The 25,001-nt window shown below is 42.4% G+C and overlaps 1 protein-coding gene and 1 non-coding gene across 2 annotated transcripts; both read right to left on the bottom strand.

Moving 5' to 3' along the window:
* Nucleotides 1-1,909: 1,909 nt before the first annotated feature.
* ARL6IP5 (ADP ribosylation factor like GTPase 6 interacting protein 5) lies at nt 1,910-21,544 on the bottom strand. The gene is made up of 3 exons (XM_030307213.2): nt 20,893-21,544; nt 5,880-6,097; nt 1,910-3,546 (listed from the first exon to the last, which is right to left on the bottom strand). The coding sequence occupies exons 1-3, from the start codon at nt 21,066-21,068 to the stop codon at nt 3,374-3,376; spliced, it is 567 nt and encodes a 188-aa protein (XP_030163073.1). The 5' UTR covers nt 21,069-21,544; the 3' UTR covers nt 1,910-3,373.
* On the bottom strand, nt 17,957-18,060 carry LOC115509496. The gene has a single exon (XR_003967389.1). It is a non-coding gene; the product is annotated as a U6 spliceosomal RNA (small nuclear RNA).
* Nucleotides 21,545-25,001: the final 3,457 nt, after the last annotated feature.

Below are 25,001 nucleotides of genomic sequence, written 5' to 3'. Positions count from 1 at the left end.
CCTAAAAGAGGTATTTATTCTTAGATGTGCAAAGGGAAAAGAGGATTCAAATTCATAGCTTACTACTTCAGTGCACAGATTTTGTCAAGAGACAGGTAAAGCAGCTTACTTACACTTTTTCCATCAACCGACTCCTACCCTAAAAATTAGGTGAAGATTTTAACTTCTTCAGTGTTCTCTGGAAGGTATGCACGTAGATAAGTCACGCTCCTAAGATGTAACATCACTTGAAACTTGGTTTTTTCAATTTCTAAAATTTTATTTTTATTTATTTTTATTTTTTTTTTAATTTTTTTTTTCAACGTTTTATTTATTTTTTTTTGGGACAGAGAGAGACAGAGCAGGAACGGGGGAGGGGCAGAGAGAGAGGGAGACACAGAATCGGAAACAGGCTCCAGGCTCTGAGCCATCAGCCCAGAGCCCGATGCGGGGCTCGAACTCACGGACCTCGAGATCGTGACCTGGCTGAAGTCGGACGCTTAACCGGCTGCGCCACCCAGGCGCCCCTAAAATTTTATTTTTAAATAATCTCTCCACCCAATGTCGGGCTCGAACTCACAACCTTGAGATTAAGAGTGGCATGGTCTACCAACAGAGCCAGCCAGGTACCCCTTAACTTGTTTTTATTTTATTTTTTTTAACATTTTATTTATTTTTGAGACAGAGAGAGACAGAGCATGAAAGGGGGAGGGTCAGAGAGAGAGGGAGACACAGAATCCAAAGCAGGCTCCAGGCTTCGAGCTGTCAGCACAGAGCTCGACGCGGGGCTCGAACTCAGGGACTGTGAGATCATGACCTGAGCCAAAGTCGGACGCTTAACCGACTGAGCCACCCAGGCACCCCTTTAATTTGTTTTTAAAAGCAATAATATAGGGGCGCCTGGGTGGCGCAGTCGGTTAGGCGTCCGACTTCAGCCAGGTCACGATCTCGCGGTCCGTGAGTTCGAGCCCCGCATCGGGCTCTGGGCTGATGGCTCAGAGCCTGGAGCCTGTTTCCGATTCTGTGTCTCCCTCTCTCTCTGCCCCTCCCCCATTCATGCTCTGTCTCTCTCTGTCCCAAAAATAAATAAACGTTGAAAAAAAAAATTAAAAAAAAACTGCAATAATATATAGCACTTACATGCTACATGTGTATATCGTTACTATTCTAGAATTGACGACCAACCGTTAGTAATTGTAATGAGTATAGTTTTTATTTAAGTTGTCACTTTTCCCAAATAGATTGCATTCTTTCTACAGAATTCATGTAGAAAGTGGAAGGGGCTAAAGTGTGTCAGGTTTAGAACAGGATCCCATTGGAATTCAATGTTATTCAGCTGGAAATTAATAAAATGTTAAAGTTTTATTAAACAGTACCATAGTCCCCACCTAATCCAGTGGGGATATGTCCTAAGACCCCCCTTGGATGCCTGAAACCACAGATAGTACAGAACCCCCTATATATACTGTTTTTTCTCCTGTACATACTAGGAGAATGTTTAGCTTCTAAACCAGGCACAGAGATTAACTACAAATATCATAAACTAGAACAATGATGCTGTAATAAAAGTTACATGAATGCAGTCTATCAAAATTACCTTATTGTACATACTCACCCCTCCTCTGTGATGACGTGAGATGAGAAATATTCTACGCGATGAGATGAAGTGAGGGAATGTTGTAGGCGCTCTGATATGTAGTGTTTAGCTACTGTGGACCTCCTGACGATGTGTCACAAGGAGGATCATCTGCTTCTGGACTGAGGCTGACAGCAGGTAACTGACGTGTGGTGGGGGGACCTAGTGTATTTGAAACACGAGCAGAGCGGGTCGTGCAGTATAGCACATCCTCGTTGTTTAAAGGGTTGTCACCGAGTCTCCCAGATATTTAGCACAGATGTGCATTAATAAACAACGTCTCTCACACACAGAAAATCTTTGATAAATTTTATTCTCCATATTTGGGTAAGGGTACAAACTCTAGACCGTGGCTGTGAAGTCACGGTGGTAATGCTGTGCTAGAGATGATGGCTGCAGGTTGGCTGAGGAATAAAAACGCAAGAAAGATGGGAGTGGCATATGCAGTTGCTTCTTATTTTAGGATGTACAGAGAGTCTCTCCGGTAAGTACCACTCCAGTTGTCTTCATAATTCAGTGTTAGGGAAACCCACGTGTTTTCTACTCATCTATGAAATCACCCAATTGGCAAGCAAAACATCTTTGTATAACCTATTTCTAAATACATGAGAAATAAAAGGAAGAAAGTAAAAGGATATATAAACTCATGCTGTCGTAATTCTAATGCCTATCTGTAAAAACATGTGGTCGTAACAATTGCTATCTAAAATTTTCATGATTTGCAGAAGCCGCTGATCACTCCCACGTTCATGTCTGTTTGCTTGGTCATCTAAAGATGCTTTTCAGATTTCAAAAGATTAGCCATTTTTGTTCTCTTTGTGCCCCTAAGGAATTAATAAAATGCACATTGATTTCCTTCCTTCTCAATGTTCCAGTTAAAAGCTAAACAGTGAAAAAAATACAAGAAACATTATCTTGGACACCTTTTTGCCATAACAGCAAGAAATATGCAATATAAACAGAACTCAAGTTTTATTTTTTTGTTGTTGCTTTTTTTTAACAAGACTGTCAAGAATAATACAGGTTCCGTAGCTCTAACCTCCTTAAAGAAGATGACATTTAATTTGCAACAAATACCTGCTAGCGAAAAGGCATTACTAGCATTTTAAAAATTTGTAAAAACTTGACAAAATATCTCCTAAACAGCAATCTTTCTATTTGTAAACAAAATAAAAACAACTGGTTTATCCAGTTTTCACTGCACGTCAAACGGGTGGTAAAGTGATACAGATCATCTTTGATTTTAAAAGAAGAATAATAAAAGCTAAACTAAATTAGACTCCACATATTACAGTCCCAGGGAATATTTTTGGAGGAGAATGATGCGGGTGGGGGCGGGGGGTGGGGTGGGGGGGAGGGTGGTGCTTAAAACAGGCTAACACATGACATCTATTTTAACAGTCTTTTTTCATTTACTCATATTGCCTTGATACTTTACAATTATTTTTTTCCTACAAGTTAACAGTACTGTTGCTGTACAATCCATAATTGTTTTTATTTCTCTAAAGAAGTAAGTGTGATCCATTTCCTATCAGTTGCATAAACACACTTGAAACTTCAGGCATAATAGGAGGGTAGTTTCTTTCGGTTTCTGAGGGCTTCCCTCTGTCACATCAGAGATGTTAACAGCTTGGCCTATACATGCATGCTGCCAGAGATAGTTGGGTGGTACAGGCACCTCCTATTTCAAGAACACAAATGGAAACTAGGTCTGCATGAGGACAAACCACACGTGGATGTCCGTGGCAGCCCTTATATTTATTCCTTCACTTTGCTGATATAGTCAGCGAATTTGGAGACATTTTCTTCCTGCTGTTCTAGGGCATCTAGGACAATGCCCATTGGTGTCCTCTTCAGGCCTATTCCCTCCATTTTATTCTCCAGTTTGTTCTTGAGGTTCCGAAGTCTCAATGACGCGTGGATGAACATCACTACGGAAAAGAGAAACGTGGTTAGCACGGAAGCAACGGCTCTTTGCCCATTGCAGCCTTAGGCTCCCCATCTTCACACTTTGGGTCGACTGCCACGGTTAGCTGTAGTCCAATCTGGTTCTCCAATTTACCCAAGTCCTCACATGGATCCTTGGACTTGATAGAAAGCTGTTTAAGTCATATATTAAGTGTTCTTTGTGTGTGAAGGAAAACACAGCAGGCAGGACTGTCATCTGCCAACCACACCTTCTCTTTTTCACGTTGATATTGTTACCTTTTTAGCTGCCACTTAAATGGCTTGAAATTCAAAGTGAATCAGTGTGATTCCAATTTACATAAAAACCTTACACAAAGTTTTCCAGAAAGGAATTCATGCTCAATTCAGGGATTATCAGGGATGATCAGGTGAAGTCCTCCTTGGAGGCACCCCCTGAGGCATTTTTCCAAGGTGATGGGTATAGATGTATAGATAAAAACTAAAGGTTTTACACATGTCAGGTACCCTAAAGTTTCCCGAATTTGCTTGATCATTTAGAATTACGTTGTTTGGGGCGCCTGGGTGGCGCAGTCGGTTAAGCGTCCGACTTCAGCCAGGTCACGATCTCACGGTCCGTGAGTTCGAGCCCCGCGTCAGGCTCTGGGCTGATGGCTCAGAGCCTGGAGCCTGTTTCCGATTCTGTGTCTCCCTCTCTCTGCCCCTCCCCCGTTCATGCTCTGTCTCTCTCTGTCCCAAAAATAAATAAATGTTGAAAAAAAAATAAAATAAAATAAAAAAATAGAATTACGTTGTTTATTGAGAAACATTCCCTGGCCCCGCTCCTGGACCTCCTGAACCAGAACCTTAGAGGGATGGGCCTGGGATCTGTATTTTAAATAGGCATCCCACGTGATCTACCAGGAGCGATTCTTCAAACTGCTGTGTACATATAAATTGCCTGCAGAGCTGTTACATAGGCAAATCCTAGGTCTCCACCACCCAAAATTCAGACCAGTAAGACTGAGGTAGGTTTCCACAATGTAAAATGCTAATATTCACTCTGGATGAATCTCATATAGGTGATCTTGGACCATCATTTTAAGAAACACTGGTGTGCATTTTATCTGGAGGCTCCCAATCTAGACTTGACATTGGAAACATTTGAGGAACTTCCTAAAAATACAGGTTTTGGGGAGAAGCACTGTCAACTCACAGACTCAAGATCTCTAAGAGATATGGCTGGGAAATTTGTGCTTTTTACAAGTGTCCTACACGATTCTCAAAATCATCAAGGTCTGGGAGTCACTAATCTTGTCTAACTTCCTTATTTTATAGATGAGTACAGCCCATATAGGATACCTGGTCCAAAGCACACGGCTGGTTTCCAGCATGTCTAGGAAGAAAAATCTGGACCCTTGATCTCTACCTATGATACATTTCATTACACTGGCCTGTCTCAGGCCCTGATGTAGAAAGGCACTGAAGTTAACAAGCTGTGTGTCAAAGCAGAATCTTTGCAATACTGAGCCTCTAGTATATAGGGTAAATGTGAGGAAAATATTTAAAAGTCTTGACTTTGCTGACTGAAATATTTTGTCCAATAAGGTGTGGGATCCATCTATAAATATTCTGGGCTTAATCTCACATATCCCCAAACAAGCAACTGATTTTATTTAATGGAAAAAATACACATGTGAAATGCTATTAATAAGTTAAAAGACTGTTCCTGTCACTTAATATAATCGAATTTTAAGTAGATTTCTGCTGATGACACTGGAACTATATCTGTTCTCTATCTCAGGTTTCGAGTGTTTGGGATCTCAGCAAACAATGCATGTAAAATTTAGAAAATATCTAGTTCTCTTCACCAGAACTGGAGTACTTGGTAACTATATTCTGGGCCAATTATTCTTATAGACTTAGGAAAGTTGGACACTAAACACGATATACTGAGTAACTAGAGAGTAACTAGTTTACTTCCCAATGAAATACATTCATTCTTGCATCAGTATGAATGCATCAGTATGAATGGCACTTAAAGATTGAGAACGGACTTGAATATCAGACCAATCTGGAGGCCAGCGCAGGCTGTACAACTTTCTTGCTGTGCGACTTGGGATTTGTACTTCTTTTGTTTATTGTTGTAGCCCCAGAAGAGTGTCTGGCACAGAGCAGGCACCCAGTAGACATAAATCTATGGATTTACTGCACCATTAGCCTTGATCTGCTGTTTCAGAAATTTGTGATAATTTTGCAGACATGTCAACATATGGAAGAAACAGGGTAGGATATTCCCAATGAACAATTGCTCCTACATTTTTTTTTTTAAGGCACAAGAAGACTGAGGTTCACTTACGCAACAAAGGAAAAGTGATGCCAAACACAAAGACCATGACTCCCCCGAACATGGATATGAGGAAGTAGCTGGCCAACATGACCACCATGACAAATGCTGTGGGGTACTGCTTCTTCATCCGGCGGAGGATGTCTTTGTTGTGTGCTGCCCACACAAACCCCGTGAACACCAGCACCACTACAATGCCTCCAAGGATCATGTTGAAGGGGCTCAGGAACCTGGAATGCGAAAAAACAAGGGAGCCTGGGTCAGCAGTAGTGGGAGCAGGAAGGGAAGATGAGAAAGGTAAGGAAGAGCAAATCAGGTGTTGAGTACTTACTCGGCATTCTATCTAAACTGGCTCATTTAATCCTCATAACCCGATGAGGGAGATGCTATTAATTTATTTCTCAAACGAAGAAAGTGAGGCACAGAGGTGAGAAAACGGTGGAGCCAAGGTTCATACTTGGGTAGTTTGACTCCCACCAAAGCGGTCAGTCCGTCTCATTAGAGGTCCACAATTTTCAAAGACCCCCCCCCCCACTGGCCCCAAATCCATATATGGCTTTTATTGAATCTGTAAAATATCACAGACAAGTCTGAGGACACTGTATGTCCCTGCAGCGTGATGTTGACATTTTCTGAAACGTCAACAGTCCTATGGCCGAGAGTGGTCCTCATTCTTAGAGTAATGGTAGCAAAGAGCTAAAAGGCCTCTTAAAATTTAAAAGAGACCGCCTCTTTGGAAGGGGCTGTTTCACTTTCATTATCTCCTGGGCTCTGGTGCACATCCAGTACAGTGCTCACGTATTTTCTGAGCTCTGCAGGCTTATTCAAATCCTCATAGGAATTGCCACAACAGATGCAAGTCACGTGACGGCCTCCGTGGGCCAGATCCAGCCTACTGTCACATATGTGCTTGCATTGGATGGTGTTTACAGAACTTTTATTTGAATCGCGCTGTGTTTAGAAAGTCCATAAAACTTGGGATTTCTAACTTCTCCTATAAACAAGAAAATCTAACAACAGTAGGCCCACTTTTCCACATGTCAGCCACTGGCTGAAGCACCTTCTCTTTCAGATAGAACAAATGCTCTCCAATTAGCTCTTGTCCTCCCACCATCTCCAGCATCTCTGACACAGAGGCCCCCGTTGAGCTGCCATTGATCGTTGTTTTTCTAACAGCTGCCCTGCATTCTCTCTTACATAACCTGCCTGGCCCATGGAGGCATTTGAGTATATGACTCTTGGCAGAGAGAATCCATTATAATTCTTTAAAAGGGCTGAGAGTATCATTAGGGGATGGGTTATCAATGGAGATTTCCAAGCACAGAGCCTCTGGCTTCATTGTTACAGGTTACATTACTGTTGATAATAAAGAAGAAAACTTAGATCCAGTATTTCATAAGAGAGAATGACTGGGTGTTACAGCTCCCACTGTTATCCAAACCCACAGTGAATACAGAACCCTGAATGTGACATTTGTGATCAGCAAGTCCCATGAGCTACTAACTTCTTACCCTCACAATAGGCTTGACGCGTATTTTACTTGGGAAGGACAATGAGGGTCAGTGTGTTTTCATCATGCTCTGAATATCAATATGACAGATTTGGAAATGAGGGACAGAAGCAAACGGGGCAATGGAAAGTGAAGCCAAGAGCTTACTTTCACTGAAATAAAACAGATGAAGGATTCATACTCAGAGCAGGATTCATATTCAGGATAACTAAGATTCTTTTTTTTTTAATCCCTTTAAATTGTAGCTCTGATTCTACCTTCTGAAACATAAAAGCTATCTGAAATAGTTTCAGATAAGAGTAAAAGTATCACATGCCTTAATGGGTGAAATTGGGTGTATAATCAATGTGAAAGTGCTTTCGAAAAGTTAAAAAGGTCTATTAAAATGCATGCTATTAAACAATGGTAAGAGTAGTATAGGAGTACATAATTTAAAGTTAAATCCCATAATAGTAAGTTGCTTATTTCATTCAAAACTCTTGCAAATACTTATCCTCCTACAGGCCATAAATCTCTTCCTCAGAATACAGTCTACAGAAATAAACAAAAATGCCAAGATTGAGTTGTAACAATATTCACATGAGTGGCATATGATTAAAAAGTTTTAAAAGTAACATGTATGGCCAACAATTGCCTAGAGGTGGTATATACAGCTATTTTAAATACTTAATAATAAAAGAAGACACTAATAATATATTGAGTGGGCAAAAGCAACTGTAATTCTGTTAGGTGGAGATAGATATATACATGTGATAGATATATATACATATATATGTGTGTATATATATATGTGTATATATATATATATATATATGTATGTATGTATATACATATAGTATAGCTCAGAAGTAGAAAGCTTCATGATTAGTATATTATTTTTTAATTAGAAATAAAATGAACATGCAACAAAGGAAAATATAAAAATATAAAAGCAACTGCTCCCTGATCCCAACCCAGGCTTGGCACCGGCTTGCTACAACAGCCTATCTTTACTTCCATCATCTCTCCAATAACATGAATGCAATTTCAATTCATACTTCATAGCAAAGCTGTTCCTTCTCCGACCCAAACCTTGGTTCCCTACTCATTCTGCAGATCTTCTTCTGGCCAGGGTTCACCACCCCACTCCTCCAGGCTTTTCCAGTACCCAGAACATGAACTATTCTGTCTGTCCTTCACCACTTCTTTATCATCTGGGGGCCACAAGTCACTCTGTACTTTTCTCTCTTTTAAAATTTTATCTGGGTTATGCCCTATCTGCTGATTTAAGCCCAGAATCTGGGAAAGACAATTATAGGCCTGGAGAAAGGAAGAATCAGGACAAAAATAAAATCTTTTTCAGCAGGCGGTGAGGAAATGGAGTGGAGAGGCCCAGGAACTGTCACCGATTAATAAATCTCATTCCTAGCTCTCAAGAGATTCTAGAAGAAATTATCCTGAAAGACTACATTGGTTATACAGGGGTAGTAGCATCATGGGTAGCTTACCCCCATTTGTTTATTAGTTTCACCCAAATATTTTTCAGCTGTAAAGAAAAGCAAAGATCTACATTAACGCAAAAAACTACAGTGGAGGGTTAAAGTTAAAGGAAACGCTTTGCATAAAGTGCAAATAAAAGATGGATGGTTGGATGGTTGGTAGCAAAGTAGCAAAGGTATCCTACTCAGTTCTTTACAGAACAGCTATTAAAATGATTCATGAGGTGAAGCATAAAATCAAGAGTATGCCAAGCTTTGTCCATTTTTCTCTGTTGAAGTAAAATAGGCATCTATGCTTAATGTCTAAATAAAACCCAGGACAAAGAACAACAAAAAATCCAAGCCTGACTCAAGCAATTCCAAATCTGCTTGTCACCTGTTCCTGTTCTTCATAGTCAAGGGAAAAGAACAGAGCACAGAGCCCTATAGAACTGGTTTTAGCTTACAACACGCCCAGCCACACAATCTATAATTAGAAAGTAACCAAGTTTCCAAGCTGGAAAAAAATGAACAAAGTTACTCGGAGCAGAAACGATTTCCCCCCTTCTTCTGAAGTGCCATTCCATTCTAACAAAGAGTAAAATTTGTACCGCTCCAATGCCTTGGCGCCTTCCTGCACTTGGAGGAAAATAAAACACCTACACCACCCTCTAGAGTTTAATTTCATTTTCCAATGAGTGCAGGAACTGGGGAGCCAGTTCGTGTCTGAGATGAGCAAAGCTTTTAGTCAACAGCGGGGCTCTTAGTCACAGCGACCCACAAGAAAGCCCAAGAACCTTTAGGAAAAAAAACTTCCATAAATATACTACCCCAGCTTTTGTGGGCATAATTGCCACTGGGCTCTGATGGTGGAGTTTCACTTACAGGTAATCCCTGAAGGAGGAAGGGAGGGAGGAAGGAAGGCAGAGCAGTAGAAGGGAGGGAGAAGGACAGAGAGGAGTGGAGAGGACAAAGGGAGAGGACAAATGTAACTTTCTGTCCTTGGTGGAAATGGGACCTAGTTTAACAAGTCAAAAGCATTCAGTATGTTTTCCTCTTGTGGGATAAAAATATATACCTATATGCATACACATCCTATTCCGTAAGTAAGTCAGTAAATAAATAAATAAATGTAATGGTTAAAAATTCTAGTGGAAACATCCACGGTTGTAAAGAGGTTTACAGTCCCATCACAGAATCCTGTAGCAGCGCGTTCAAAAATAAATCAGTTCAGTCCCGTTGCACAGATGAATAAACCAAGGCCCAGAGAAGCGAAGAAACCTATTTCTAGGGGTCTAGGGGAGAGAAAAGGGTGCCAGCTGATGTAAGTGTGAAAGCAATTCATACTATAACCCGTTGTGCATTGTTGAGCAGCTTCAGGAACCTCCCCCACGCCTTCTCAGTATTCTTCCAGTTGGGGTCAGCAATGAAGCATCGTTCTGGGAAATCCCATGGCATTCTCACTTCTCTCTGAAAGAAGGTTGCTGTAAGCAGATGTGGACACATGTCCTGAATGTACCAACATGAATCAGGTAGCTATAGCTATGGTTTTAGCACAAGTCCCTGAAGGGGGAAGAAAAATCTTGGCTGGTCACAGAACTTCAGAGCTAGGACACATCTTGAAAAATGCATCTCATTCTACATATAAACAAGCTAACGAACGGACAGGTTAGTAAGTACGTCCTCAAACCCATCAACTATAGAGTTGGCGATAAAAGTTTACCAAAACAGAGGTTCTCAGATCAAGTCAAGGGCACACCTGGTAACTCCTGTCACACTACAATGCCAACAAGAGTCAAAAAGGCAGTGAAACACTTTCCGGGCAGGGGAAGGAGCTTCGCATCGAGTTCCAATTTTCTAACCCAAAAAGCTATTTTTGTAGTTTGGTTCCTGAGGAAGCCTGACTCACCAAGAAAGGGAGGGGACAATTTACTCACAGTGGATCTGTCTAAATTGGTGATGTTTTGCTGTGGTCCTGAAACAGCCAGAGGAGTCACTGCAAATATGAATCCACCCATCCATTCTCTTGCTTCTCCTTGCTCTTAGAATAAAAACACAATTCATTACACATTCTCCACGGCCCCACAGGGTCTGGCTCCTGCCTGCCTGTACCTCCAGGGCTGCTACAAACAGTTGTGTAGTTTGAACCCAGGACACAGAGGCGGAGGCCCAGCTGAGGTAAGCAGGGGGCGCCAGTCCAGGCCACAGTTCACTCACTCCACAATCTAGCTTAGACTGCATCTGCCAGGAGTAAGGGGTGTTTTTAATAATGAGTATGAGGGGACTAAGGGCTGGTAGCCCAGCCTGTGCTCTCCACGTACACGGCCTCCTGATTCCACACCCCGTCCTCTGGGGTTTCTAGAACTCGCCCTGGGTCTGGCCCCCACAGGCCTGCACACAAGCCATTCTTTGCCTGAGTCACTCCTACTGCCTTCAACTCCCAGCCTAATCCATCTCTCTGACCACGTGATAGCACCATAGACCTCACTTTCATTGCCCTGATCACAGAGGTGGTTTTACATTTACCTGACTGAGTGTTGGATGAATGTCTGTCTCGCACTAGAGATGAAGCTCTCTGACGGCCAGGACTGTAACATTGTCTCCCTGGCACCTGGTACAGGGCCTGGCATACAGTATTCAATACGTGTTTGTTGAAAGAAAGAAGAAAGGTAAGTAAGGAACTAGCGTACTTTCATGTTATTTAAAAGAAGCCCAGGAATTTTCCATGGCCACGAGTGAAGCGATGGGAGATTTGTCTTGGACGAATCACTCTTACTCTCATTGTACACTAAATATCACTGGAGAAATAGTCCCTGTCTTTGTACCTTCACAGAGTTGTGATGAAACAAACAGAGGAAAAAGAAAAACAGGAAACTTTATGTGAATGCCCGTGCAGATGGGAGTTCTAATGACCATGACATGTTCGGATGGGGTGAAAGGGCCCTTTGGCTGGCTGGCAGGAGGAACTTGGTAAGTCTTGCCACGAGTATGGCTGGGGGCCAGGAGGGAGAGTGGGGTGGCGCAGAGGGAGACTTGTACTCCTGCACACCTGTCTATATAGGCCCCTCTTGCTCTGTGACTCCTCTGATAACCCCAAGGGTCTCCCATGGTTGCTTTAGCTTCCCTACCTGGCTTCCATCTTGGCAGGAAATATTTCTGACTATAAAGTATAAATGGAAAGGTACAAATCAGTTTCGAGTCAACACGATCACTGTTGCCTAGGCCTAATAATCACCAGGCAAAGGAGACTTCACGGCACTGAAAGTGGGATGGGAGCCTGTCTCTTTTGTCAAAGAAAGGGCATAGTAACCTAACGTTGAGATTTTCTTAACCAATTGAAGTAGGAAGACCCATAGTATTTATTGCATTCTTGCTGTGTATGTATAGCTATTGCATCCTGGGTACTTGGCAACATGAAACTAAACCTTCACATCCAAATGATCCATCGTCTTTGCAGCAGTTGGCATGTCAAAAGTATTCACAATAAGACATATCTTATGAACCTCCATGTTTTCTTTTGTGTTTATGAAGCTAATGGCTTCTTTTATTTTTAATAAATAATAAATTGGGCCTGGTTTAGAAGCCATACATCTCATACTTCCCTCAGTGATGCAGCTTCAAATAACAGCGTACAAGGCTCTGATTAGATGGCAACTAATCCCTTTTAAACGTTGCATCACGGCAAATTTCTAACATATACAACGGTAAAGAGAATAGTATAATGGACTTTCGTGTATACTAATCATTGCTTTCAGCAATTAGGAACCTATGGTTACCCTCACAACAAATAATGCTTTTAAGCTGCAGTAGAGAGATTTTTGTTTACCAACTGTTCTTTCTGAATCCTTTTAGTAAAGTAAATTAAATCGCCTTCACGTGGCAGATTCTCACAGCGCTGGCTGAGGAGGCTGGGGTTGGGCAAATGCAAATGAGCCTGGTGACACATAATCTTCCATCTTACAGGTAGGCTCCTGTCCACCTCCCACCAACACCCAATTTCTGCCTTCCCTTCTGTTTCTCTGAGGGACGAGCCACACTCACGGCACACTGAAGCAGATAAGTAGAAGCAGGAACCAAAGCCTCAGTTTCCCACTCCGGATGGACTTTCTGCCATCTCGGTGTCCCCGTTAGTGAAGGCTCCATCTAAGAGCAGGCTGAGAAATCCTATTTATGGTAAACACTTGCAGAACAGAGAGGCAGCTTGCAGCTTTTGTCCAAGATCACAGGCTTGAAAGTGTTCTCTGAAGTAAGAGAACAAGCCCAATGCAACAGACAGAGGAGGATCTTATGGGTATGTATTCTGAAGCTGAGTGATAAAGGAGAGAATTCATTTGCCCAAAAGAAAAACAATAAGAAATTCCCAATAGTGCTGCACAAATTTGGTATTAAGTGGATAGGTCAAGTTCATCTTTTAGAACTCAATTTCTTATACAGAGGTCTTGGCCCCTACTAAGTAGATTGAGAGCTTTTGCCTTCTACAAAAGGGGCCAGGAATCCCAAATATGCTCATTTGCACACTTATCCAGAATCACTGTAAATGCTAAAGTAGGAAAAGGAGACAGAAACAACCAACCCCTGACTGATGGTGGTGGGAGTGTTGTTTTTTTTTAAAGTGTGTGGGGAGAAGCCAAGAACAAGGTTGCATAAATGGTGTCCAAGGATTTAATGAAAGACAACCCTTATTAGATGAAGAATTTTGAGATTACAATTTTATTGGGTGTTGACAGACCTCGTAAAGTTCTGTACTCATAAGAAGCACATCACCCGTCAGGGAAAGACATGCCAACATTGCATGTGCATACCTCAAGTGTAGATAAAGAGGTATGGGAGAGCAGGAGAAGATGAATTCTGGGAGGATTAGGAAAGCAGGGTGGAGTTGTATTCCTGCTCATATCCTCAGGGCCTAGACACTGTATGACACGGAGTAGGTGCTCAGTAAATACTCGTTGAACTGAGTAAAAGACATGTCAGCTGCAGGTGAGGAAGAGAAAATTATAATTACCCTTTCCTCTGTCTACATACTCAATGCCTTCCCCATTTTTAATACCTGAGTTTTGAAATTTGGCATCATAATGTACAGGAGAAATGAGATAAGTCGGGTTGAAAAGAATCTGTTTGGGGCACCTCGGTGGCTCAGGAGGTTAAGCTTCTGACTTCAGCTCAGGTCATGATCTCGCAGTTTGTGAGTTCGAGCCCCGGGTCGGGCTCTGTGCTGACAGCCTGGAGCCTGCTTCGGATTCTGTGTCTCCCTATCTCTCTCTGTCCCTCTCCCACTCGTGCTCTCTCAAAAATAAACATTACAAAAAGAAAAAAAAAAAAGGAAAGCATATGTTTGTGTAGGTATTTCTGCACACTTGCTATGCTTGTATAAATATTAATTATTATGTGTGTAGTTTCATCTTGCAGCCTCTAGATACTACACATGATGAAGGTAGGAATCACAGATTCTTATTCTGCGCTATATCTCCTAGCACAGTGCCTGAGAAGTCAGTAAATGCTTCATACTCTGTGGAGTGAATGGATAAAACAACAAAAATAAGAGTAATATTGTAGCATTGGTGTTGAAGCTGATTAATCTCAAAAACCTTTCCACTAGGTTTTGGCATAAAAGCACTGCAATTGATTTCATCTACAAATGTTTTAATACATTCCGACTCAGAGCATCCCAGGGCTCTCTTACCCTGCTCTTCCTTTACCATCTAGAAACTTGTGGTTTTCATCCTTGCAGCATTGAAAGGTATAATCCATCTGACCATTTTTTAATACCAAAGGCTGTAGCCAGAGGTTTAGAACGTATTATAGGACCACACTCATTCCGAAGAGATTAAAGCAATGCTCTTTTCAAACAGAAGTACCAGCCTTCCAGAAATCCCTTGCCATTTCAAACAACGGGTAGCATAAAGTGGCAGCTGCAGGTTTCACCCTCTGGTAACACCTCCACAGGCCACGTGGTGGAGAGGTGCTTCAAGAAAATACAGGCTCATTTGTTCAGCGGCTACACGGTGCTGTCTTAAAGGGGAGGCCTGAACGTACACAAATGAAAATAAATGAGCCTGTTGGCTACAGATGCACTGGAGTCATTTATATGTTTGAAAATTCTGTGTGTGGTTGGCGCTTCTGATGCCATGCCAGGAAATAAGAGTCCCGATGGCGGGGGGGGAATTTGTGAGAATAAGACGGGCCAATAATTACAAATGTATGAGAGTCGGCTGTTCAGATGAATTAAGCTAAATAGGAGATGCAGAATATTTGCAGGATGATTTAACAAAAAAAGTACTTCATATCAATAAAAGAAGCTACTATTTAATAGCAGTTTTGGTTCTAAGTAGCCACACGAACTCCAGCCTTTACATTGGTGAAATTGGGGGTTCATTGGGATCAGTACTTCTCAACTTCCACTTGGGGATGTATATCAGAAACTACTTGGGGAGTTAAGATCCTGGACCATTCCAAAAATGATGTATGTAGAATTTCTGAAGTTAACACCTGCACATATGGGTACATTTATTTAAATTTTCTCAGTGTTTCTTTTGAACCAGACCAGACCAGTGCTTCTTAAATTTTAATGTGCCTATGAATCATCTGGGAGTCTTGTCAAAAAGCTGGCTCTGATTCAGTAGGTCCCAGCAGCTGGGAAGAGGCCTGAAATTCTGCATTTCCAAACTCCCAGGGTGAGAGAGGCTGCTGTTCCATGGCCCGGAACAGATTTAGATTTCTCCAGCTCCACTCTTTTGGCATTCTATTAAGCACAAAGTAATTTCCATCCACAATCAGACTGTATCCCATACTGAGCATTTAAACTTCAAGTGTAGTTAGGTGTTGCCTTTGTGTTTCACTTTGAAAATAGAGGCAGAGACTTGTATTGCTGTGTGTGAGGTAAGAAGAGTATCTAGGGGTTCCTGGCTGGCTCTGTCAGTGAGGCACTTGACTCTTGATCTTGGGATTGTGAGTTTGAGCCCCATCGTGAGCATAGAGATTACTTAAAAAAAAAAAAAAAAAAAAAGAATATTTAGTGCCAAGACGTATCATGTCAAGGATGGAGACGGTAAGTTAGGTCCTCTTCAATCTTGATTTTAAAAATGCAAAGCCACTTTCAGCAAGACACACATTTCCCAGCTTGTTATTTACGCTATTCCTTTTAACCTCTTCTGAAGTGATGCCTGAATCTCAAAAGGAAACTGAAGTCTTCAAGGAAAGCAACCCAAGTGTTTACAAGAAGCACAAGTTGCAATTATGGCAAAACCACTGAAGCGTATTCATCCTCTAATACTTCTAAGAGAATACACAAGTTGTTAGAATTTCAAGTATACCTGTAACCTAGAATTTAATATAATAACAGCAGCTAATGTTGAATTGTTATCACTTGCTAGATTTTAATGTACTTTATATTAACTAAAGTCATACAATTCCTATTTTATAGGAATTCCAGAGCAAGTGAACTTTTGAGCAGAAAACTAAAAAAGCAACTGCCAGAATTCTGTCAAAAAATAAAAAGTCTGAGTCGGTGGAATCAGTACAGTCTTCCAGGCAGATTAATAAAAGAATGATCGCATAACAAATTTAATAAATCAAGAATAATCATCAAAGCCGTGTAAGTTTCAAATCTGCTCCATTCTTAGGTTTGAAAAGTCAGAAGCTGGGAGCTAAAACCAAATTGTTTTGCTAAGTAACTGCCAAGAACTCTGTTTTTGTACCTTGTTATAAACCAACTTATTTAGTGAAGGTGATCACTAAATTATCATGATTTTCCTGGCTACAGAAACTTGAGCAGGTGTAGTTCAAAGCCAAGGTTACCACCCCTGTGATTTCAACCAGGGGTGATTTTGACTCCCAGGGGACACCTGGAATGTCTGGAGGCATTTGTGACTGTCACAGCTGAGAGCCTGGTTGCTAGTGTCATTCAGAAGGTAGATAGCAGGGATGTTGCTAACTGTCCTACAATACACAGGAAAGCTCTCTACAACACAAAATTATATGATCCAAATTGTCACAGTGCTGATGTTGAGAAAACTTGCGGGAGAGTATTTCACCGAAATTCGACAAGGGCAATAGGAATTAGTGAAGAGCTTGACTTCTGATCTTTTCTAAATTGAATGTTTTACATGACAGTAATCCTGACCAACGGGTAGCAAGTGCTGTCATCAACGACCCAGTTGGAATCACTTTAGGAGCATCTCCTTGCTATGTACTAACTAACGTGCTGCTGTGTGCTTCAAAATAATTTGTTCCATTAGGTAGGTTAAAAGCTGCCCCCGTGATTACGTTGAGGCCTTCTGTTCATTTATTTACATTTGCATTCACCAACTAAGCATCTGCTATATAGTAGGCCTCAGGGATACAGTGAATAAAAATAATGATAACCACAACAAGAAAAAGAAGAAATAATCACACACTAAACCCACGGTCTCTGACCTCAAGGAATTTATAGTCCAGAGTAGAGACAAGGAAACAGACAACTTAAAAGCCTGTGAGGTAACTACCAGGAAAGATAAAGGCACAGGTGTGTGGCCCAATTAACATAAGACAGTGAGGGGAAAAGGGAAAATGTTTCCTCAAAGACATGGTACCAACCCTGCATCTTGAAGGAGAAGCAGGAGTAGGTAAGTTGGCAGCTGGAGTTTGGGTGGATACAGCTGCTGGGGTAAAGATGCTGTCTACGTGTTTCAGTAATCTCCATGATCATACCAAATGATGAAAAAAATAATAAGTAACATTTGTGGAACAAAAACTAAGAGCCGGACACTATTCTAAGAACCTTGTTTGTATTAACTCAGGTAATCTTCATAGAAGCTCTATGAGGGCGGGTATTATAATTAGTCTTATTGATAGATGAGGAGGCTGAGGACCAGGTGTAGTTCAAGTCCACGCTTACAGAGCTAATGACTGGCAGCTGGGATTTAAAATTCACTTAATCTGGCTCTGTTGCTTGCACTCTTAACCACTACTTTCTACTATTTGAAGAGCCAGGAGATAGGACACCTTCAACAAGGGCTGTTAGCTAAGAAACTTACTCAAAACTAATGTGCTAGCTTAGTGCTAGAGTAGACCTACTGAGAGGAAGTCACATGCCTGGTAAACCATGCTTTTAGAATGAAGACCAACCTTATTCTTTTTTTTTTTTTTTTCATATGGAACACTTAACAAATTTGCATGTTGTCCTTGCACAGGAGCTATGCTAATCTATATATCATTCCAATTTTAGTATATATGTTGCTGAACTGAGCATGAAGACCAAACTTCTACCCATGGATTATGAGGCCCTGCCTGATCAGCCCTCATGTACAGATTTATCTCTATCCTAATCCCTCTTACTGTCCATTTTTACCAAGGTAGCCCTTTGTGTCTTCTTTGGAGCTAGATGATAGGTGTTTGGTTTTCCTTCTTCCTTTCTGCAATCCGCAAGAACGGGCTCTCTCCATCCTCACCCAAGCCAGTTTTCAACACAGGAGCATTCACAGTTGAGGCTGAAGCCTTCTAACAATGCCCTGGAGGCCCCTCCTTACTATTAGGGGACAGAACACCCTTTGAACACGGTTCCTTATCCAGTAAACACCCAGGCGACATTTTCACACACACTGTACCAAGATGTCATAGGAAACTATCAGATGCCTGTAGAGGATCCAGATAAACAGCTTCTAATACTGCTCTGACCCACCCATCTACTGACATCATCAAGAGAGGAGAGTTCTCTTTAGAATGAGAAATGTTCCAAAATCAACTAAGCTCTCTGACCCTGAAGATACTTGGTTTCTTCCAGGTTTAAGAGATTATAATTCTAAACCTCATGACTCATAAGAAGATGGCATAGTAGTTAAGAGCACAAGACTGGGTCTGTGACTTTAAGCAAGTCATTTATACTCTCTGAGCCTCAGCAACAATAATAATAACAATGATGATAATATCATGTCATCTCACCTCATTGGGTTGTACAAAATAATACAGGTAAATTACTGAACAAAGTACCTGGTACACGGAGAGCTCGATAAATGATTGCTTTTGTTGTTATTAGATTATAAAGAAAGAAAAAAGTCGTTTGTGGAAAAATTACTGAATGTGTGTTTGTGGACACAGAAAACAGTCAAGGATCATGTACCAAATTCTTACTGCAGTGTGGAGGAAATCTCCTATTTTACACGCATGTAATTTTCAAAACAATTTACTTCTGGCCTGTATCTTTTGTATGGCTTTAAAAATAAGGTCAATAAAAAATAAAGATGGCTCTTTTTCACTTTTATCTTCAAAAATGTCACTGCCAACCAACATTTCCGATTTGAAAAGGAGAATGGGAAGGCCAACACTCCAAACTGCCTGAATTAGTAGGCTAAGGCACCATAATGAGGGAGCTATATTTAGCCAGGGGGCTGGACCCTGACCTTCACAGTGAAAAATGGATTCCATCAAAGCCTGTGTCTGGTCTGGGCAGTACACCTCTCTGAAAAGCAACAGTTTTCTTTGAACATTTGATGGGTCTGGGTCAAACTTTGCCCGATTAATGAAGTTTGGGGGGCTACCTCAAAAAAGCCTCACCTCTAGATCACCAGACAAAATGTCTGGATTGCTTCTTTCCCAAGGGGGAGCAAAGAAAAAGAAAGCAAACCAATGGATACAATCCTATATACTATTTGGTTTTTGTTTTAAAGACACTTTTTAGCATTCTGGCAAAGGAGCCTCAAGCATAAGGTTAGGGGAAGGTTCTGGAGGCAGCTGCCTCAGGCCTCTTGGCAGCCACCCTCCCTCAAAGAGGGCTCAGAACCTGTGCCCTCCACACACTGAGCCATTCTCAGAGTTGGTGATTCCTCAAGCAACACAGAATGAGGGCCTGTGTCACTGTCTACCAAATCCCACCAATGAGCGTTCTCTTCCGCATGGGGGCAACTACTCTGAACCACATCTGGAAATTGCGAACTCTCTCTCTCCTCTGTGCTGGGTACTTGGTCCTACGGCTTCCCAACAACTGCCACCTGTCCATCGGCTAGAATTCATGTCTGATTGATCTTGTTGTGTTCTGAGCCTGGCACAGAGAAGTGACTCAATAAGACAAAGACCAGCAAAGCAACTCAAGAAACCACCCTCTTTGGCCTTTCCCACCCCCTCCAAGTTTGGCTCTCTCCTCTTTCTTCCAAGCCAGCTTGCACTTCCCCTCTGTAATGGCAAGCACGTTCCTTTATAAAGTCTGAGGCTGCCTCTTTCTTTAGAGGGGCGTAGAATCAGCCAGATCTAGAATATCACCATCCTGCAAAAGTAAGAGAAGCATTTCTTAAGGGGTAAACTACAAGAAAACGTGGTTTCTAGTAAAGCAGGTGCGTCTGCTGGAAGCGGTGGAATCCTATGTAACACAGCACACTTTCAGATCAGGCACTGAAAAGGCCTTGAATACACCGACACCAGGAAGTGAAAGCAGAAAGAGTAACCACGTCTGACAACTCCTGGATGAAAAAGCAAGAGAACCCCATTCCTGGGGTCAGCGCAGCCGTCACCCCACACCGGGAGATGCGTCACCAGGGAACACCCACCCTCTTGCTCCCAAGCTCAGATTCCTTGTACAGTGTGGCGGGCACTACGCAGAGAGATCGACAAAACACGTCCCTCCTTAGGTACCCTTTTTACACTAACACCCCAGAATGCAGAATCCGGATCCACACCCCGTCGCCCAAGTCTCCTAGGGCGGCGCCCATTCCCGCCAGCCCCAGGATAGGGTTTCACCACCTCCCTCTTTCTTCTTATTTTTACAAGACAGGGGCACTGCGAACATCTCCTTCAGCAAGTGCCTAATCAGGGTACGGGGGGGGGGGGGGAGGGAAGTCATTTTTCTTGTCCGAAGCTGGCAAAATGTCCTCACCCCTCGGAATCCCCCCACTTCTGGGCCCGAGGCGCGGGATGGAAAAGGGGACCACAAGACGGCTGCGGCCTCGCCCTGACAAGTTTCCACTGGCTTGACCGCTTGCACTTGCCAGGGCGGAGGCTGGGTGTGGAGAGCTTTTCCACATCCCGGGATCTTGTGCACCGGAGCCCCACAGTACCGCCCTCGATCGGCGCCCCAGAGGGGGACCCCACTTACCCCACAACGGAAATCATCATGGCAGCCACCACCAGGTAGTTGGTCTGATAATAGAGCAGGTTGCTCACCACGCGGTTGTTCCATTTGGAAATGTCCCTGAAGTCCGGCCGGGCAAAGCGGTCAGAGCCAGGGAAGAAATCGTCCCAGGCACGGAGCGGAGCGAAATTCACGTCCATGTCTGGTCTCTCAGCTTCTTGTTCTTCCCCCTCTGGAATCTGGCGGCGGCGGCGGCGGCAACCGATCAGCTGAGCTGGGTTGGAGTTGACAGCCGCTCTGGCTCAGTCGGCTCTGAGGTTGGTGAGCAGCGGAGCGAAAGAAATTGGGAGCGGGCGGGCGTTTTTCCTCTTCTTTACTTCTTGATTGGCTCTGAGAGGTTGGTTACAGGAAAAGTGGGGCCTCGCGGCATAGCCAGGGGCAGAGTGCAAAATAGAGATGAAATGATAGAAAGAAACCAGCGGAAGTCCCCAGGCTGAAGCGAGATGGCAATGACTTCCCTACCAGTCCGAATACACACAGCCTCCTTTAAAATATCCCTTTTGAGTCTTTAACCTAAGAATGTTCTAGACTTTAAGGAAATTTTTTGCAGCTGTTCAGATGCCAGTCTAAGAGAAATGGAATGGAAGGCAACTATAGTGTTACTGAAGATGAGCTGTTTTTGAAAACTAACTAGTTACTAACCTCTGCACATCTGAATGCAATTCTCATGCTTTCTGTTTCACCATGAGTCACTGAGTGAAATCAGATTGGCAAAATGGGAAAGAAGGACGTGTAGAATGGAAAGGCTGGCTTGTTTTTTCACTTCTCTCTCTTCTGCAACTCTGTCTTTTCTGGACAAAATTATTGAACTACTGTGCTATTCTGATACTGCAGTCACTTGAGTCACATCAGCCTTGAGCTGGGAGGTCATTCACATTTGAAAGCAAACAATGGTCTGCAGTGACCAATAGTGTACAGTAATTGCTTACAATTAGATATTACTGCTATTGTTATTAATAATAGCACAGGCCATGATTCATATGTATGGTATTAATAGTGCTTTAACCTGATTTATTCTCGGTGCTTTATTATGAACATCCTCTGATTTTTCTCTATCTTGCAGTTTTATTGGTGTGGCTGTATCTGAGTAGGCTTGATAGGGCACTAAAAGTTTGAAAACTTCAGTAGGATGCCAACAGATATTTTAAGTCCTTTCAAGGCACTATAAAAACACTGTGGGGGATTTTTAAAAAGGTAAGAAGAATTCAGCCTTGCCCTGCCTTCAGGGATCTTGCAATGCAGTGGAAACTAACTTAAATATATTACAGTAAGAGGAGTGCTCCGGAGAGATGTGCCAGACCTTGGTGATCAGTTACAGGAAGTAGGAGGGTGTGGAGGAATTCCCTGGGGCTTAAGAATTTCAAGAGGCAGCACTGTGGGCTAGCTGAAAAAATGATCTTGGTCGCGACCAGCATACCAGCCCCATTAGGACCCTGCACCTGTTGGAGAGATCAGTGAGCATTAGGAGCTGTGACCAAGACCCTTCCAACTGCTCAGGACTGCATGACCATAAGCTGTCACATGTCTTTTAGTAATAGTATGATTCCTCATTGATCATAGGCAATTGATATGCAGTAAACGTTTGTTCAGCATATATTTATTTATTTGTTTAGGAGCACCTGGCTGACTCAGTTGGTGGAGCGTGTGACTCTTAATCTCAGGGTCTTTATTTTAACCCCACCCCCCCCCCCCCCCCCGACATTGGGCATGGAGCTTACTTTATTTATTTATTTTTTTAATTTTTTAAGGTTTATTTATTTTTGAGAGAGAGAGAAAGAGACACAGTGCGAGTGGGGGAGGGGCAGAGAACGAGGGAGGCACAGAATCCAAAGCAGGCTCTAGGCTCTAAGCTGTCAGCACAGAGACCTACGACAGAGGACGCGGGGCTCAAACTCACTAACCGTGAGACCTTGACCTGAGCCAAAGTCGGACTCTTAACCGACTGAGCCACCCTGGCGCCCCAAGCATGGAGCTTACTTTAAAAAAAAAAAAATGAGGGGCACCTGGGTGGCGCAGTCGGTTAAGCGTCCGACTTCAGCCAGGTCACGATCTCGCGGTCTGAGTTCGAGCCCCGCGTCGGGCTCTGGGCTGATGGCTCAGAGCCTGGAGCCTGTTTCCGATTCTGTGTCTCCCTCTCTCTCTGCCCCTCCCCCGTTCATGCTCTGTCTCTCTCTGTCCCAAAAATAAATAAACGTTGAAAAAAAAAATTAAAAAAAAAAATGAATTTGTTTGTTTAAACCTCCAAAGAGGTTTAAAAATAAACATCAACCAAAAAAGCTGGATATAACTGTATTTACCATCATTTCCTTCTCCCTCTCTCATAAAATATTCATCATGCTTCTCTCTCTGGCTGCATATGAGAGAATTTTTTTTCCACTACACATTTCTACCTTTGTCAAAATCATTTCAAATAAAAATGGACACATGTGGAGTCCTTACTTTATGTCAGGTACTATTTGAAATGCTATTAGTAGCAGCTTTTTGCCACATTTCATTCAGGGGGTCAAATTCAATGTAAAGGTTTTCCCAGGGCTCTTATGTCCACACTTATGCTTCTAGACAGGGCCACCTGAGTATTTATCTGTCTGTATACAAACCACAGTGGATAGTCTAATAGTTTATGATATATTCCATTCCAATGAAAAAAAATCTGTTGCATGTCTGTTACTTTCATTGCTGGCTGTCTCTAATTGGTCAGTCTGAGCCAGTGGGAGTGCCTGGTGTCATCTACCAAAACACCACCACAGGAGTCTAGGTGTTAGACCCAAGGCACACAGATGCAGGGCTAGGTGCCTCTTCAGATCTCTTCTCCATCCAGCAGCACCCTGTTCCTGGACCTCAGCTTCCTCCCTGTGAAATAGGTAGGTTTGGACTAGGTGATTTCCAAGGCACCTGTTGGTTTCTATCATCTGAGGGGGCTGTGGTGCTTGCTGCCACTAATCAAAACATCTCCTGAAAGTAGCATTGCTGGGGTCCAGCCCACATGAGCCTGTTTTGAAAAGCACCGGTTTAATCTCAGTGGTTTCTACCTGTAGAGTAGTCTGGAGGGGGGAAAAAAAGAGCTTTCTGGGTTGATGTTGAGACACCTGACCTGGGAAAGTGGCTGGTATCTCCTGCTACTGACTGTGGACTGTGAACTCTGTCCTCTCCCATTTACTGCCTGGCACTAATTTTCAGCTCAATGAATGCTATTAAGCTCAACCTGATTGGGGAATAATAAAGGACAAAGAGGAGACAATATCATAATTTATTAGCAGCTACATTTACTGAGTACCCATTAGGCTATATGTATTCCACGTCAGTAGTTCTCAAACTTTATTTTGAATAGAATCATTCAGGGCCTTGCAGAAGGTTGGGGGTGGGTGTGAGAACTTGCATTTGTAACAAATTCCCAAGTGATGCTAATATGTCTGATCAGAGATTATATTTTGAGAACCATTGTGTTTTATCCAATTCTCAGTCTTACAAAGTAAATATTTTACAAATAAAGACCCAGAAGTGCCGAAGGTCTCATAGTTCATAAGTGAAGAGTTAAGGATTTATTATTTTTTTAATGTTTATTTATTTTTGACAGAGAAATAGAGTGCAAGCAGGGAAGAGGCAGAGAGAGGGGGGACACAATCCGAAGCAGGCTCTAGGCTCTGAGCTGTCAGCACAGAGCCTAAGGCAGGGTTGGACCTCACAACCCTGAGATCATGACTTGAGCTCAATTGACTGAGCCACCCAGGAACCTTGAGAGTTAAGGATTTAAACTGTATTCCTGAGTCTATATCTCATTTTTCCAACCTTCCGCTCCAAGAAAGGATACATATATGTATGTATATATACATACATATATGTGTATTTTAATATAATCTTTTTGTATTCAGTCATTCAAACACACACGTGTGTGCGTGCACACACACACACACACACACACACACACACATGTATCTATCCATCTATCAGTGTATGTCCCACTGTGGAAGAAAATAGCCCCAAATTTTATTACCGTTTATTTTCAGGTGATGAGATTATGGGTGTTCCAAAGTATTCATTAATTTTGTGGTTTTTTTCCTTTGTACTTCTCTTTT

The sequence above is a fragment of the Lynx canadensis genome, chromosome A2 (genome assembly GCF_007474595.2).
Source record: "Lynx canadensis isolate LIC74 chromosome A2, mLynCan4.pri.v2, whole genome shotgun sequence".
NCBI classification, from domain to species: domain Eukaryota; kingdom Metazoa; phylum Chordata; class Mammalia; order Carnivora; family Felidae; genus Lynx; species Lynx canadensis.
The sequence above is the reverse complement of the archived record's forward strand: the minus strand, read 5'-3'. Positions and strand labels throughout refer to the sequence as shown.

Bases quoted from the DNA above. Each gene is read 5' to 3' on its own strand.
- ARL6IP5 (XM_030307213.2), bottom strand. From the start codon at position 21,068: ATGGACGTGAATTTCGCTCCGCTCCGTGCCTGGGACGATTTCTTCCCT. The intron at 6,098-20,892 runs GTAAGTGGGGTC...TTCGCATTCCAG, and splicing joins ATGATGATTTCCGTTGTGGG to GTTCCTGAGCCCCTTCAACA. The intron at 3,547-5,879 runs GTAAGTGAACCT...TCTTTTCCGTAG, and splicing joins CATCACTTTTCCTTTGTTGC to TGATGTTCATCCACGCGTCA.